Below are 16783 nucleotides of genomic sequence, written 5' to 3' on the forward strand. Positions count from 1 at the left end.
CCCCTCTCTCTCATACGGCTAAACATACAAAGTCAGTAGCAGCTAAAGAGTAAAGACAAAAGAGAGGACGGGGCTTGGATATGCAGAGATATTTGTTGGTGCATGTAGTCTTCAATTTACTAGAAGTATAAAGTCCCCGAATAAACACATTCAACTCATTTTGAGAACAAAATAAAAAGGCAAAAAGGTCGTGGAATGGAATGGGTGCATGTCTTTTATTCTTTGATGGAAACAAGTCATGTTGTCTAGCGACTAGGCTCTACTTTTATCACGTGACTTCCGTTAAGTTTATCACCATGAAACATTAAATAAATTGGATTGAGGAGGCCTGTCATCAAAGTAAGAACTTTACTTTACACTCCAATTTAGATATATGTTTCATATACTCCACACTCTAGTCACGAATGGAGATTGTTATTGTGGTAGTCTAGTCTCTTAATAATCAATACAATACTAAGATTCAATACGGGACTTTAGATCTGAATTTTAAGAAGCCCACTGTCAATAGTTATTACGTGTGCTTCAAAGTCAACTTAGAACAATTAGCAAATCATATTCCGAACCATCTATACCCATGAGTCTAAACACCCCTTTTTTAAAAATTCCTAGTGGAATCTTCCAGGATTGGAAATTGCAGTTGACAATAAATATAACTGTATTTGAAAATCCTTACCAGTATTCGGGCGTTCGTACGTGGCGTAGACATTTCGGCAAACGTGACAAGATTCACAAGAAGATTGATCAAGGTATGTGTTATTGGTCCATTTTAGTGTTGCGAGTCAATTTTTCGTATTCCATGGTCAGTCAAATGAAACTAACTGTGTATAGAAACAGGAGATTCTGGTCTTTCACAATTAAGTTATGATATCATTGCCTCTACTAGATGCATTCAATAAACGATGGAAATTTAAACTGATCGATGTAGAATTTTGATGTTTTGATGAAAGTTAATGCAATTTCATAATTCACTGAATGTCATTTTAAAACATACAAAGAATGATGAATGCAGACTGTGCGATGTAAACTGATGATGAAATAACGTCCTCCCCGAAACTGTGAATTTACTCATCTTTCAAGTCAACTTTGCAACCTGAGAAATATTTAATTGTGTATATCCATGTAAGTATAGAATTGCAATACCTAGATATCATTGTTCCTCTCATGATCTGAATATTGAGAGAGACCGACATCAAACCATTCCAGAAGACTTACGTTATTGTAACTTCTTTAGCTTAGACACTGTTTCCGTTATTGATAACGAGTATCATTTCTTAGCAGTCTATCCTCAGAGTCGTTACGAGGAACTGAAAAGGAAACTCCTCCCAAGAGGAGAAACTCCCTTTTTATGATAATTTTATATCAGTGATAAACTCTCAAAATGTCACAAAAGTTTCAAATGTAGTGTTTCCATTCTATTTTCTTGCTTTTGTTTACTTTATGTTGTATAAACTCTTTTAGCCTGTGACTTCATTGGTAAATATGCTTACTTACACATCATGTCATTTTGTAGATACATTTAATACAGCATATTTGATTTCAAATATACTACAGACTAAATTCTAAAACAACTATCGGATGACGGGACTGAGAAATATAATCGTTGATATTCGTTATGTGAAGTATACATGAGGAACGAAGGTTTCAGAATAATGCACGTGATGCACGAATAATGCACGTGATGAACGAATAATGCTCATGCAGCTGATTAACTAAATTGAAATGCAATTTTTATTTGATAGTGAACAATTTAGACCTTAAAATTCATTTCAGACGGTTGCCCTTTAAGGCCTAGAGTTAATTCAGGGAAAGAGAAAGCAATAGGTGAAACCAACCGAACTCAACACATTCCACAGTCGTTTTACTTGTCTATTCACCTCACCCCATCTTGTTACTTTTATTTTGATATATTTGTTACCATAGTAACCTCATGGCTATCATATCAGACATCTCAAACTGATTATATTATGGTATGTCTTTACGCCTGTTTATAAACAAAAACATTAAAACGAAGCGTATTCTTCAAACGTCATTGGTTGTTACATAATAACGTAATCTTTTTGTAAATAAATGGTTCATTGTGGAAAACTCCTTCGTCATCACCACCACCATCACCACCACCACCACCACCACTATCGTTGTTGTTGTTGTTGTTGTTGTTGTTGTTGTTGTTGCTCTTGTCGTCGTCTTCGCTGCCGTAATTGTCATCTTAGTCGTCGTCGTCGTCGTCGTCCTCGTCGTCGTCGTCGTCGTTGTTGTTGTTGTTGTTGTTGTTGTTGTTGTTGTTGTTGTTGCTGCTGCTGTTTTCTGTTGTTGTTGTCATCGTCGTTTATATCGTCATTGTCATCTTCGTTTTTTGTCGATTTAGCTGTTGTCGCCTTTGTTGTGGTTACTGCTGTTATTGTCATCATCGTCCCCCTTTGTTGTCGTTATCATTGTTGTCATTACTGTCATTGTTATTGTCGTCGTCGTCGTCGTCGTCGTTGTTGTTGTTGTTGTTGTTGTTGTTGTTGTCCTTGTCTTCGTCTCGTTGTCATCGACGTCGTTGTTGTCGTCATCGTCATTGTCATTGTTGTTGTCACCGTACGGTCTTCGCCGCGACCGCAGTCTTTCCGTAGTTACTAACAGTGCTGTGGATACTCAACAGTCCATTCTTTCATTTTTCTCTGTTGAAAATTTACCATGTCTCTATTGTAATTTGTTGGTCTTTCTCTCTTGTTCTGTATCATTCGAAAGCCAGACTCAGTTTAAACATGAAGGTCTATCTTCAAGTTGGTATGTGGTTGGCTTTCATCGCTTTCATACACATAGCATTGGTAAGTGTTTCCAATTTTACTGTAATAATTTTGAAACTTTTTATTAAAATCATTATAATTTGTTATGTCTCCTATAAAAAGAGAATCACTATATTTCAATGATTACATGTTAAGTTGTAAGACGGTTTTAAAGACTGACGAAAACAATATTATTCGAGTTTACAGAAATCCATTCTTCAGTGTCTCCTTATATTAAATTCTAAAATGTGACCTGTATACCTGCAGTAGTCTCTCATTCCCTCTAAATTTTGTAACCAAATTCTTGATTATCTTTTTTCTTTCCAAATCTTATATTGCAGGTCAATGGAAACGAAAGTGAGTTGAGACTCTTTTAGTTTTGTACAATGATAATTCCAATTCCTAATAGTTGCAATTCTTTGCTATTTTACTGTAAATTTTTACCCGTTGAAAACTAAAACCAAATTTGTACCGGAAACGGTTTATCATCAATGATTCTCAATTGTTGTTGGTGGTACTGCGAAAACTCACGTGATGTCTGTATGTAAACAATACATATAAACAGTCCGGACTTGTAATCCCCATTTGTCGACAAATAGTATATTCACTGTCTGTTGATAGGCTCTAGGTGACCATACATAATATAATAGTCTTGGTCTGTGCTCCGAATTTAATGTTGTCGAACAAAAGCCGATGACTATTTCGAATCGTTTTTACGATTGTCTTGAGACTTGTTGGGGAAGAATCTTGTAGGGCAGGCTATTCATTGTATTCATTATTTTACATGGGGTCACCAGCAAACAATACAATACTCTGAAGGTGGACCCCCCCCCGGAAATTAAAGTGGACACTCCCTTACTCCAACCAGAGATACTAGTAGGAGTTATAAGGCTGTTAAAGTAAACCGTGGCGTAACGATTTAGTCTAAATATTTTACTTAGTAGATTGGCTCTATCTGCAACGTGTACTTTAAAGTAAACAGTATATAGTTATAGTTGTAGTCGACGTCCTTGTCGAAAATACTTACGTTTGCCATATCATTTTTGCCCCATGGGTCTACGAAGCTAACTGTACACTACATTGTATCACTTTGTTCACAAGCTTGTCACGTGACTACCGATTGATTAAGACATGCAATTTCTTGGACGTGGATTTTAATACTTTGTTTGTATTTTGTCCTTGCATAGGCATTTGTCTAGACGGAGTCTCATTTGTATTAGTAAAAGAGAAAGTATCGTGGGAGAATGCTAAGGAAGACTGTCAATCACGTTTTGAGGGAAAACTTGCAGTTCTTGCAGACTTAAACCTGGATGGCCTCATGAAACAATATCTGAAAGCTAGTGATATTGCACAAATAACCAACGTTAAAGGAATATGGATCGGGTTCAACGATAGAAAAAAAGAAGGAGAGTTTGGATGGATCGATGGAACCCCGTGGAGTTACACAAACTGGCATTCAAGACCCAAGCAACCCAACAACAACCACAAAAGAGACGAGTGCCATGGACAAGATTGTGGACAACTATGGTACGTATGCATAATGCATGTGGTATACCAAAAAGATTACAGTAACAAGCCTTTGTCGTATAAACAATGAGAAGCATTATCTGTGGTTGACTATCAAACAGACATGATACATGTGCGAGAACGACCACTAGAGTTATAATCGGGCTTTCCTTCCTACCAGCACTTTTGTCGAAGTTAGACAGACACCCCCCCCCCCCCCCATGCTCGATAGGGATGTCGGTGTCAGTATCTTCAAACCATATTTGCTGTTCTTCCAATCAGGAATTGCACTCAGGAGAAGCCTTAGTAGTTTGTCTTGCCACAATAATACATACAATACAATAACATACAATACAATAACATACAATACAATACAATACAATACAATACAACACAATACAATACAATACAATACCATACCATACCATACCATACCATACCATACCATACCATACCATACCATACAATACAATACAATACAATACAATACAATATAATACAATACAATACAATACAATACAATACAATACATTACATTACATTACATTACAATACATCTTTATTGTCCCAACGTGGGCAATTCTTTGTGTATTCCTGAAAAAATATTTAAAGAAAGGTCACGATATACATCAAAATGCGTACAATAAATACAGTTCAAAAATCAGGAGACAATCATAAATAGATATGTAAAGCAGATACATTAAAATAATGGAGCGTTAACTTACTAATCATTCCCGACACGGTTCAGAAAGGACATTGCTTTTGGAATAAATTATAATTAATATTTAACTCTGTTGGGTTTTGTCTTTGGAACTCTATAGCACCGATGGGATGATAAGAATTCAAATTCTTGGTGAAGGGGGGGGGTCGAATTCTTTGTGAAGGGGGGTGCTGATTATTGTATGCTCCCCAGGGAGTTGAGGAAGTAATGGGACGTTGTGCCGCTATAAATCCGTGCCAAGGATAAACATTGTAAAGCACTTTGAGCACAGAATGGAAAGCACTATAAATAACATGATGATAACAATTATTATTATTATTGATAAGAATGACCTTGGCTTTGCTCAAAATTTGTTTTTCGTACAACTTGACAAGACTGGTGTCTATCTTTTTTAAATTCCGTAGGAAATATCCAAGAACTAACCCGAAATGGGAGTGGGATGATGATTATTGTTTCAGAAAAAAGTGGTATATTTGTCAATTACGTGAGTATAAACTTCCCTACCTATATTTGTCAATGACTTGAGTATAAACATTCCTACCTATATTTGTCAATTACGTGAGTATAAACATGCCTACCTATATTTGTCAATTACGTGAGTATAAACATTCCTACCTATATTTGTCAATTACGTGAGTATAAACATTCCTACCTATATTTGTCAATTACGTGAGTATAAACATGCCTACCTATATTTGTCAATTACGTGAGTATAAATATTCCTACCTATATTTGTCAATTACGTGAGTATAAACATGCCTACCTATTTTTGTCAATTACGTGAGTATAAACTTCCATACCTATATTTGTCAATTACGTGAGTATAAACATTCCTACCTATATTTGTCAATTACGTGAGTAGAAACTTCCCTACCCATATTTGTCAATTACGTGAGTATAAATATTCCTACCTATATTTGTCAATTACGTGAGTATAAACATTCCTACCTATATTTGTCAATTACGTGAGTATAAACATTCCTACCTATATTTGTCAATTACGTGAGTATAAACATTCCTACCTATATTTGTCAATTACGTGAGTATAAATATTCCTACCTATATTTGTCAATTACGTGAGTATAAACATTCCTACCTATATTTGTCAATTACGTGAGTAGAAACTTCCCTACCCATATTTGTCAATTACGTGAGTATAAATATTCCTACCTATATTTGTCAATTACGTGAGTATAAACATTCCTACCTATATTTGTCAATTACGTGAGTATAAATATTCCTACCTATATTTGTCAATTACGTGAGTATAAACATTCCTACCTATATTTGTCAATTACGTGAGTATAAACATGCCTACCTATATTTGTCAATTACGTGAGTATAAACATGCCTACCTATATTTGTCAATTACGTGAGTAGAAACTTCCCTACCCATATTTGTCAATTACGTGAGTATAAACATGCCTACCTATATTTGTCAATTACGTGAGTATAAACATTCCTACCTATATTTGTCAATTACGTGAGTAGAAACTTCCCTACCCATATTTGTCAATTACGTGAGTATAAACATGCCTACCCATATTTGTCAATTACGTGAGTATAAACATGCCTACCTATATTTGTCAATTACGTGAGTATAAACATTCCTACCTATATTTGTCAATTACGTGAGTAGAAACTTCCCTACCCATATTTGTCAATTACGTGAGTAGAAATATTCCTACCTATATTTGTCAATTACGTGAGTATAAACATTCCTACCTATATTTGTCAATTACGTGAGTATAAACATTCCTACCTATAGTTGTCAATTACGTGAGTATAAACATGCCTACCTATATTTGTCAATTACGTGAGTAGAAACTTCCCTACCCATATTTGTCAATTACGTGAGTATAAACATTCCTACCTATATTTGTCAATTACGTGAGTATAAACTTCCCTACCCATATTTGTCAATTACGTGAGTAGAAATATTCCTACCTATATTTGTCAATTACGTGAGTATAAACATTCCTACCTATATTTGTCAATTACGTGAGTATAAACATTCCTACCTATAGTTGTCAATTACGTGAGTATAAACATGCCTACCTATATTTGTCAATTACGTGAGTATAAACATTCCTACCCATATTTGTCAATTACGTGAGTATAAACATTCCTACCTATATTTGTCAATTACGTGAGTATAAACTTCCCTACCTATATTTGTCAATTACGTGAGTATAAACTTCCCTACCCATATTTGTCAATTACGTGAGTATAAACATTCCTACCTATATTTGTCAATTACGTGAGTATAAACATGCCTACCTATATTTGTCAATTACGTGAGTATAAACATTCCTACCTATATTTGTCAATTACGTGAGTATAAACTTCCCTACCTATATTTGTCAATTACGTGAGTATAAACATGCCTACCTATATTTGTCAATTACGTGAGTATAAACTTCCCTACCTATATTTGTCAATTACGTGAGTATAAACATGCCTACCTATATTTGTCAATTACGTGAGTATAAACATGCCTACCTATACTTGTCAATTACGTGAGTATAAACTTTCCTACCTCCCATGAATTTCAACTCAACGATATATATTGAACAACATTACAATCCTTATTAAGGGCCAACTTCGACTTCCACGGATTAGCAGACATCATTTTAAAATGACTTTTTATTAGCACGGGTGATTCTACTTTTAATATCACATTTTACAACAAAGACTGACTTTATCTCGCTTTCTCTTTTTATCAGTTTTATTTCACACCAATTGTCATTTGTATCACCAATGTGTCTACTTCTTCAGCTTAGCTTTATTTTTACTAATTTCTACTCTTATGCCCAAAGCAAATTGTTTGGTTCCGGTTACCCGACCCCATCTAGTTTTTCACTGACGACCCTAAACTTCTTTTTTACGTATTCGAGAAAAAATAATAATTTCACGATATATATGTATATTATATATTACAGCCTTGATATTGGATTATATGCCCTCGGTGCAAGACTCCGCTACGCGTCGTGCTGCTAAATATATCCTTGTACCTCGGGCATATAACCCAATATCAAGGCAATAATACATATTATATTATACCAGTATATTGATGGCGCAAATCGAGAGATCTGATTGGTCTAGACATCGAACTAGCGTGTCTAAAATGAGCGATAATGCACAGTTGGCACGCATCCAAATTTTGATGTTCACTGTTCGTCTACGAACGTTGCAGTCCGTGCAGGGATGGGGGCGCAAATGAAACCAGAACACATTGCGTCTTATCTTGTATCGCTCGTGCATATATTGAGTTCACTGGTCAAAACCTCTTGGTATACCATTCCCAGGGGTGGTTTATTGCTTAAATCTATCATATATAAATCGTAACAATGAATAGATCCTATCCTATCAAAATTACTTTACTCACAACCCTGACGTTTGCAGTAAATGTAATTAGTTTTGTAATTAACAATTCAAAACGTTAAATTTGACCAAAAAAACACATTATGAAGAGTTAAATAACACTACATGTCAAAGAGGGCAATATCACAATATAGTACTAATAATAACGCGTCAGCGAGGGCACTATCACAATTTAGTGCCTGTACAATAATATAATAACACATGTCAGCGACTCAGAGGCAATATCAAAATTTAGTGTCTGCACAATTAAATAACAATATATGTCAGCGAGGACGATATCACAATTTAATGCTTGCAAAGTAATAACGCGTCAGCGAGGGCAATATCATAATTTAGAGCCTGTAAATTTAAATAATAACACATGTCAGCGAGGGCAATATCACAATTTAGAGCCTGTAAATTTAAATAATAACAAATGTCAGCGAGGGCAATATCACAATTTAGAGCCTGTAAATTTAAATAATAACATATGTCAGCGAGGGCAATATCACAATTTAGAGCCTGTAAATTTAAATAATAACATATGTCAGCGAGGGCAATATCACAATTTAGAGCCTGTAAATTTAAATAATAACATATGTCAGTGAGGGCAATATCACAATTTAGAGCCTGTAAATTTAAATAATAACATATGTCAGCGAGGGCAATATCTCAATTTAGAGCCTGTAAATTTAAATAATAACATATGTCAGCGAGGGCAATATCACAGTATATTAAAATACCAGGGAATTGGACTTTCTATATGATAATATGTCAATTAGTGGTCGATATTATCCACAAGTAGTGCAGAAACTTGTTGAAATCATTATCACCGTTGAGGGCGATGATGTTTGGGGCGGATCCAGAATCAATGTGGGATTTGATTTATCGTGTACACTGTTACAAAAAATATATTTACCCATAGGTAATGTAGTACTATGCAGGGTGTACGATTTTGCGAGTAACTTAATGTACCAGACAAAACATTTTCAAAATAAATATTCCGGTAGCAGCTTAAACTCTTTTTTTTTTCTATTTTAATCTAAAGTATTTTTACAGACCAAATTTCATCCATGTTACGAGAGCTGAGTACAAGTCTTACAAGTGTTAGTATGACAGTGTGAATTTCGATCTAAAAGGAAGAAGTAAAAATTGAATTGGTTACATTGTAATTTAAAACCACCTACGTTTAAGGATATATTGTCCATTAGTAGATTGGTTCCGGATTCAACTAAAGTACACTGCCCTATCTGTCAGGCGTACCAATTTGTTATGCGTTTGGAATAAATTCATGAACGGACGGACGGTTGAGTGAGTGAATGAATGGATGAATGAACGAACGAACGAACGAACGAATGAATGAATGAATGAATGGATGGGTGGATGGATGGATGGATGGACGGTTGAGTGAATGAATGAATGAATGAATGAATGAATGAATGGGTGGATGGATGGACGGACGGTTGAGTGAATTAATTAATTAATTAAAGGATGGATGGATGGATGGACGGTTGAGTGAATGAATGAATGAATGAATGAATGAATGAATGAATGAATGGATGGATGGATGGATGGATTGATGGACGGAGGGTTGAGTGAATGGATGGATGGATGGATGGATGGACGGTTGAGTGAATGAATGAATGAATGAATGAATGAATGAATGAATGGATGGATGGATGGATGGATGGATGGATGGATTGATGGACGGAGGGTTGAGTGAATGGATGGATGGATGGATGGATGGATGGATGGATGGATGGATGGACGGTTGAGTGAGTGAATGAATGAATGAATGAATGAATGAATGAATGAATGAATGAATGAATGAATGAATGAATGAACGGATGGATGGATGGATGGATGGATGGATGGATGGATGGACGGTTGAGTGAATGAATGGATGGATGGATGGATGGATGGATTGGATATACTGATATTAGCAGATAGCGTGAGGAAGGGAGGGAGAGGGTGAGTGAGTGAGTGTGTGTGTGTGTGTGAGCGAGCATGTGAGTGAGTGAGTGAATGAGTGAGTGAGTGAGTGAGTGAGTTAGTTAGTGATCACTTGTTATTTCTAGCTAGCTAGTCTTCCTGTGATCAATGGTATAATCATTTCTATGATCTAAAATGTATTGAATCACACTTCCATCAATTCATGTCCGCTTGTTTGTTTATTTATTTATTTAATTAATTAATTAGTTGTTTGTTGTTTGTTTGTTCGTTCAAGATTTATCCATATACTGATGTACGTACTATACTAATTGTGCATCATCTCTTTATTGCCATAGCAACTCTCTGCTAATCCAAGTTATGATGTGACTGTGGTGGTATGGAAGGGAGGACGTCAAGTACATGTAGTTGGAATCTGTCTGATCGAGTCCGTAGCTGTAGTTTACATTGAGTCGAAGTGTAATACACCGTACGACTTTTTAGTTCCTTCATCAGAAGAAATTAAAGAAAAGAGAATGCAGTCAGTAAAGCTTTAACACTTCTAATCTAAATTGAAATATTATCAGCTTAGAATTGCATTAACAGCTACAATACCATGTTTTTCTATTTCGAGATCACATCAGTGTATATTTCTTGTAGATAAAACTGCTTTGAATGAATACAGTAAATGTAACTTTACTTAGAGTAAAATACGACACATTTCAAGGACCAAAACTGAAGATCAAATATATTTACTTCATAAAGTTTTCATTAGTAGTCTCTTGCCATATACATGTAGCTATTCCAATAAATCATCAAAACATCGCTTATCAATATAAATCATCAAAATATCGTCTGTTGAAAATTATTATTATTATGTGTGTGTGTGTGTGTGTGTGTGTGTGTGTGTGTGTGCGTGCGTGTGCGTGTGCATAGGGAGTCGAAATTGATATATGTCACTGATAAGATGGGAGAATGGAATAAGTTCTTACTAATAGTAGTTTAAGCCTTGGAAACACTATGAGTTATCTTGATATATATAGAGACCGCGTTGGTAAATGCTAATACTGGACCCGTACATCTTATGTGTGAGAGAGGATGACATGTATAATTCCCCACCTTGGAAGACTTACCCTGCCGAGTCCTTATACAGTAAATATCATGTGACGCACGTACCAGTAGATCTTCGAATCATATGTATCTGAGGGAAATGCACTCATCATTTAATAAATTTCAATAAAAATGCCAACTTTCGTAAAGTTTCCGGATGGAGGTATGCTCCCATTGCGTGTAAGCTTAGTCATGCTAACTACAAAATAAACCCGGGTGCACATCATCTCCTTGTCAAGGGAAAAGAGAATCTATATATGAGAAGATATCACGGAGATATTGTCAAAACTGAAATAAGATATAGAATATTGGTGAAACTGGGGAGGTTATCTATTTTTTAAAGGTTTGACGTAAACAATTTTAACAATCCATACCCAACTAGAAAAAAAAAATTTTGTCACAGGGGTCTGAAACCAAGCTAAAGCATCCATGAGAAGATCATCGGTCAAACCAGGTTAGCTTCAACTTCTGGGTCAAATCACCCGCTTTCTACGAAAAATCTGGAATGGACCGTTACACAAAGACCTTGCCAATTTGTTTTACAATGGTCATTTAAAGCACATATCTTTTCGTGAAATTTGTAAACTTTCTGGTCCGCATTAAGGAAACTATGAGCGAAAAACCAGGCCGAAATTTCTGGGGATCAAGTATGCTTCATCAAATCGTCACAAAATCAATATTCATACAAATAATTCACAACTTGATTTTACCGGCAAAAAAGAAGAGATGTCACTTTTCGCTTTTACAGTGTCTAAAATGGTGGACTCTGGTTGTAGTGAGGGTTACGGCGAATTGAAAATACGCCAAACTTAACTTTTGCAGGAACACTACAGATATGTACAACGTGTCACGTCGGCCGGAGTTCAAAAGCTACGTTTTATTATAAATGTAGTAACTTATGATATACAATATCGTGTCTGGTAGCGATAAGGCGTGAGGAACAACAATATAAAGGTGTGCCCTTAAGGAAAGTATTCGGTTTACATCTACATATTTAATAGATATGTCTTTGTGTTGTCGGGAAAAATAATTGTATTTATTTATTTATTTATGTATGTATGTATGTATGTATGTATGTATGTATGTATGTATGTATGTATGTATGTATGTATGTATGTATGTATGTATGTATGTATGTATGTATGTATGTATGTATGTATGTATGTATGTATGTATGTATGTATGTATGTATGTATGTATGTATGTATGTATGTATGTATGTATGTATGTATGTATGTATGTATGTATTTATTTATTTATTTATTTATTTATTTATTTATTTATTTATTTATTATTCATTTATTTATTTATTTGTTTACTAGCAGGTTGGTTAACCATTCAACCATTGATGAAAACACCGAATTGATTACGGCTCGTTATTAGACTAAACATGTTGCTACTCAAACTATACTAGTGAACGTTCGTTTAACTGTACAATTACACTCAGGTCACTCTTGTTCCTGAGATCACACGCTTGCCCTGGAATAGCTTTAAGCTCAAACAGATCGAAATGTATGGTTCACCAGTTTATTTTCCAGATCGAGATGGTAAGTTATTCTCAACCCAGTTCCTTCTTTATCACAAAAGTTTTTACCAGTCGCCAGGCTGTTTATGATAATAAACTTTGTTAGAATGAGATTGTCAGTATGATTTTAAGCCACTTTATATCAGTCATGAAAACTGGTAAACAGAAAATAAGACAGTGAGATTGTATTTACTCTCAACTAATCGTACATAGTTTTCATGTGACTAAGTCAACCGATTAGAGCGAAGGTTAAGATCATTTGCCTCGTAGCTCAAGTTTACAATTAGATTTCATGTATTTTTAGGGACAACAGGACTACATTGTCGAAATAAGACATCTGTACATAGAAATTTATCCAGCCAACACTTATCGTCGCAAGCAGACGATGGAACTTACAATCATTTGAATTGAATGGAATTGTCACCAACCACATCTCAACGAAATATACCAAAACTCTTCCGAAATATACCATTCTGAGTATTTCACTGTTTCGATTGTAAATTTCCGAAATGAAAATGTGAGATATTGTGAGGAACAATATCCACACACCGAAAATGATGGATTAAGTAAGGGAAGTGAATAAATATTTCAGAGTCGTTGCCATGGCATAATGATAAATACAGTCGACTTGTCTCTTTTCCTATCGTTACCATAGCAATAACGTCAGTACAACGATGATGTTAGTAACAATAGTTCTCTTTTGCAAATTATGAAATATTGAAAAAATCCTGGATTGTTGAACAAAGAATAAGTCAGCTAATGACTGTTACCACTAGTGTTCAGCGATTTATCAATGCACTGAAAATTATCAACTACTTATTACTTACCTGTATATTGTGATGAAGTCTGTCAAACGCTTCGAATCGTAGCTTCGATATTAGCACGTCAAAGTATTGGAGGTGGTTGCACTGACACATTTGTTTGCAGGGCATGGAAAGTGATTGTACTGTGTTGTCTTTGTTTGACATTAATATAACCATTGCATATGCATTGTCTGGCTTCCATGCGTCCCACGCATCAACAAACCACTTTCATCAGGAACTTTACAAAACTGAGAAAATCGCATCAATCAGGGACAATGTACTATACATTTATGTTAAAGGTGAGCGGTATATCCCCTGTACACATTTAGTTTATACCTTCTGGAATAGTACAACCATACAAACATTGATACAACTTACTACATGGCCCAATACCAAATAATTCCAAGGTGACGATTACAATCTAATTGGCAGAGTCTGCTGATTTCAGCTCTCAAAATTGCCACCTGTTAACATTTACTATAAAAATATGTATCTACCAAGTTGGTTTGTTGTACTTTTCCTTAAAATAGAACTTGGAGTCTGTTGTTATCAGTTCTTACAAGGAGTTGTAATTAATTGAGGATGGATTTTTCTATTAACAGTGGTCTGATGATTTATTTTATATACGCTGTCATGTTTATCTGTGTGCGTTTACACTTGTAACACAAGATGTATTGGGTATTCTATGATTGACAATATTGTATATAAAAGGCAATGAAGTGAATTGAAATGTACAATATGTCATTCATCCGGTGTAGTATGGCCAATTCTGCTTCGTTGATTTCACTTCATTCAAGCATATGATCATGTTGGGGTCTTTTTAATAACGAGTGATTTCGCCTAATGAGAGCGGTGTTCCCCTTTCACAGTCAATGTCTACAAATTATGCTATGCCATACACAAAACTTGCCCACAATAGCAATTCGATACCATTTTCCTTACTATTTAATCCATTCAGTGTAAAATATTCAAACGAGAAAGTCTCAAAGCTCATTGGTTGCCCATTGCTTCCTACTCTTCTATGAACCAGATATAAACGTCATAAAGAGACACAATCATCAAATCGTTCTCCTGTGCTGTGAGGTGCCACGCTATAGTAAAGGCACACGATACATGTTGGATTGTTTATATGGAAAGGTAAGATCGAATTTCAATATTCTTTGCAATTTTTACACTTGAAATCCTAGTACAAGTAAATATAACTGAAGTTATTTACGTTGTTTATGTTCTCTTTTCAATCTATGTTCTTGTACTTGCTAAAGTATTTACGATGGCATAGGTATCTAACCACATCAGCATATTCACAAAAATTTATATTTCAATGACAAATGTTTAGATTGTCCAGACCATTTATTCCCCCTGATTACACAGTGTCACTTACACATAGATATCAATTACAAATTTACAATTGTAAATGAGCGTGCACTTTACCATCTGTGATTTGTAGACAAGTAATCCAGCTACGTAGCAGTAATGAGCTGTTTCAAGTGAAGATTTAGTAGAATTTTCTCATCTAGGCAATATATACAAAACATAGTAAACTCTTAGACTTACTGATGTATTATCCAGATATCGTTTGACCATCGTAATGATTACAACCTTAAGTTTGTACAATCACAAAAACGTCCAAACACTATGCCATTCCCCTTATGTCTATTTCCTTCCTCCCGCTTTTGTATTCAATTTCCATTTTCTTTTTCAGAACGATGCTGACTTTGCAAGGAATGTTTGGGTTGTTAATTTTCCTACAATTCTGTGCAGTGAGTATGCATGTAGCTTCAGTGAGCTTGCTAACATACTATGGACTGATTCAATATGTTTGCCGAATCCATGGGGGTGGGGTGGGGATTCATGTTGCCAAATTGACATTTACTTATATTGACATGAATATGTGCCAATCTAGAACAAATATTAAACGTGATAGTAGTCTGGATAAGAAAACACCATTCTCTAATATAATGGTACTCTTGACATTATCATTAATGATATGAATAATAGTAATATTATATACATTCAATGTTTTAGTGCAACCACTTTATGAAATGCATGTTATCCGAATATCTTACTTTTATACGATAATTTTGTAAAACAAAAACCAGGAGAGGATGTACATCCGGGTACTAATACAAAGGTTCCTTTTTTATATCATATACTTCCGTAATCGACATACTCCTGTATAATGGTATAAGGTGGGATTAGGTACTCAGGAATTCAGTAAGTTGCATCCTATTATCTTTAATTTCTTAATTCATTACAATGTTTTATTTAATTTTGTGTATAATTTAACAACTGCCTTAAGGTGTTTTAGTGTTTATGTGTACTATCACCCTACAGTTACGTTATTGTACTTGCCAAGAGTGATGTGTATTGAGTGAAGCTGTCCATCACTAGCTATCCGCCTCTCTTTAAATACTTCCTTTCTATGCATCCTCTGTCTGTCTGTCTGTCTGTCTGTCTGTCTGTCTGTATGTCTGTCTGTCTGTCTGTCTGTCTGTCTGTCTGTATGTCTGTCTGTCTGTCTGCTGTCTGTCTCAGTCTCAGTGTCTGCCACTCTCTGTCTCTGTGTATACGTGTCTTTGTCTATATTACTCTATCTGTTTCTGTTTAAGTTCTCTCTATTCTCTTTCTACTTCTTTCTATCCCACACAGATGCAAATCTCTCTCTCTCTTTCTCTCTCTCTCTCTCTCTCTCTCTCTCTCTCTCTCTCTCTCTCTCTCTCTCTCTCTCTCTCTCTCTCTCTCTCTCTCTCTCTCTCTCTCTCATTACTTTGTTTTCTTTGTCAGAAACGTGTATCGGGGACGATGAATTCCTATTCAAGTTAGAAAGGTTAAGCTGGACGAATGCTAACAAAGGTTGTGAACAGGATGACGGCCATCTAGCCGTTTTACAAGATGAAGATATGGTGGTCACCCTTGTTCAGTACATGAATGCAAGCCAGATCAAGACACAGATAACCAAGGGTGGTTTTTGGATCGGACTACATGATAGACAATTTGAAGGAACCTTTAAATGGGTGGATGATACCCCTCTTAATTACGATTTCTGGAGCAAACC

The 16783-nt window shown here is 35.3% G+C and overlaps 2 protein-coding genes across 3 annotated transcripts in view; both read left to right on the forward strand.

Annotated features, from left to right (window-relative positions):
• The first annotated feature begins 554 nt into the window (after positions 1-554).
• Positions 555-11110, forward strand: LOC144437784 (salivary C-type lectin 2-like). Of its 2 annotated transcripts, none has more exons than XM_078126805.1 (6): positions 555-746; positions 2734-2813; positions 3113-3128; positions 3959-4298; positions 5403-5482; positions 10650-11110. In XM_078126805.1, exons 1-6 carry the CDS (start codon positions 575-577, stop codon positions 10661-10663), a joined length of 702 nt encoding a protein of 233 aa, XP_077982931.1. In that variant the 5' UTR covers positions 555-574; the 3' UTR covers positions 10664-11110. The 2 variants fall into 2 exon arrangements, with proteins under 2 accessions (XP_077982931.1, XP_077982932.1); XM_078126806.1 differs by having other exon boundaries at positions 659-746; positions 2738-2813.
• Positions 11111-16628: 5518 nt separating this feature from the next.
• Positions 16629-16783, forward strand: part of LOC144437356 (C-type lectin domain family 19 member A-like) — a 3140-nt gene continuing 2985 nt past the window's right edge. The window contains exon 1 of the mRNA XM_078126281.1: positions 16629-16783. This exon is cut by the window's right edge and continues 60 nt beyond it. Coding sequence (XP_077982407.1) covers positions 16629-16783 — 155 coding nt within the window.

This window comes from Glandiceps talaboti, chromosome 7, assembly GCF_964340395.1.
Source record: "Glandiceps talaboti chromosome 7, keGlaTala1.1, whole genome shotgun sequence".
In the NCBI taxonomy this organism is placed as follows: domain Eukaryota; kingdom Metazoa; phylum Hemichordata; class Enteropneusta; family Spengelidae; genus Glandiceps; species Glandiceps talaboti.

Coding starts and splice junctions, on each gene's coding strand:
- LOC144437784 (XM_078126805.1), top strand. CDS start 575: ATGAGTCTAAACACCCCTTTTTTAAAAATTCCTAGTGGAATCTTCCAG. Junction 747..2,733: donor TCACAAGAAGATTGATCAAG/GTATGTGTTATT, acceptor ATCATTCGAAAG/CCAGACTCAGTTTAAACATG. Junction 4,299..5,402: donor CAAGATTGTGGACAACTATG/GTACGTATGCAT, acceptor TAAATTCCGTAG/GAAATATCCAAGAACTAACC.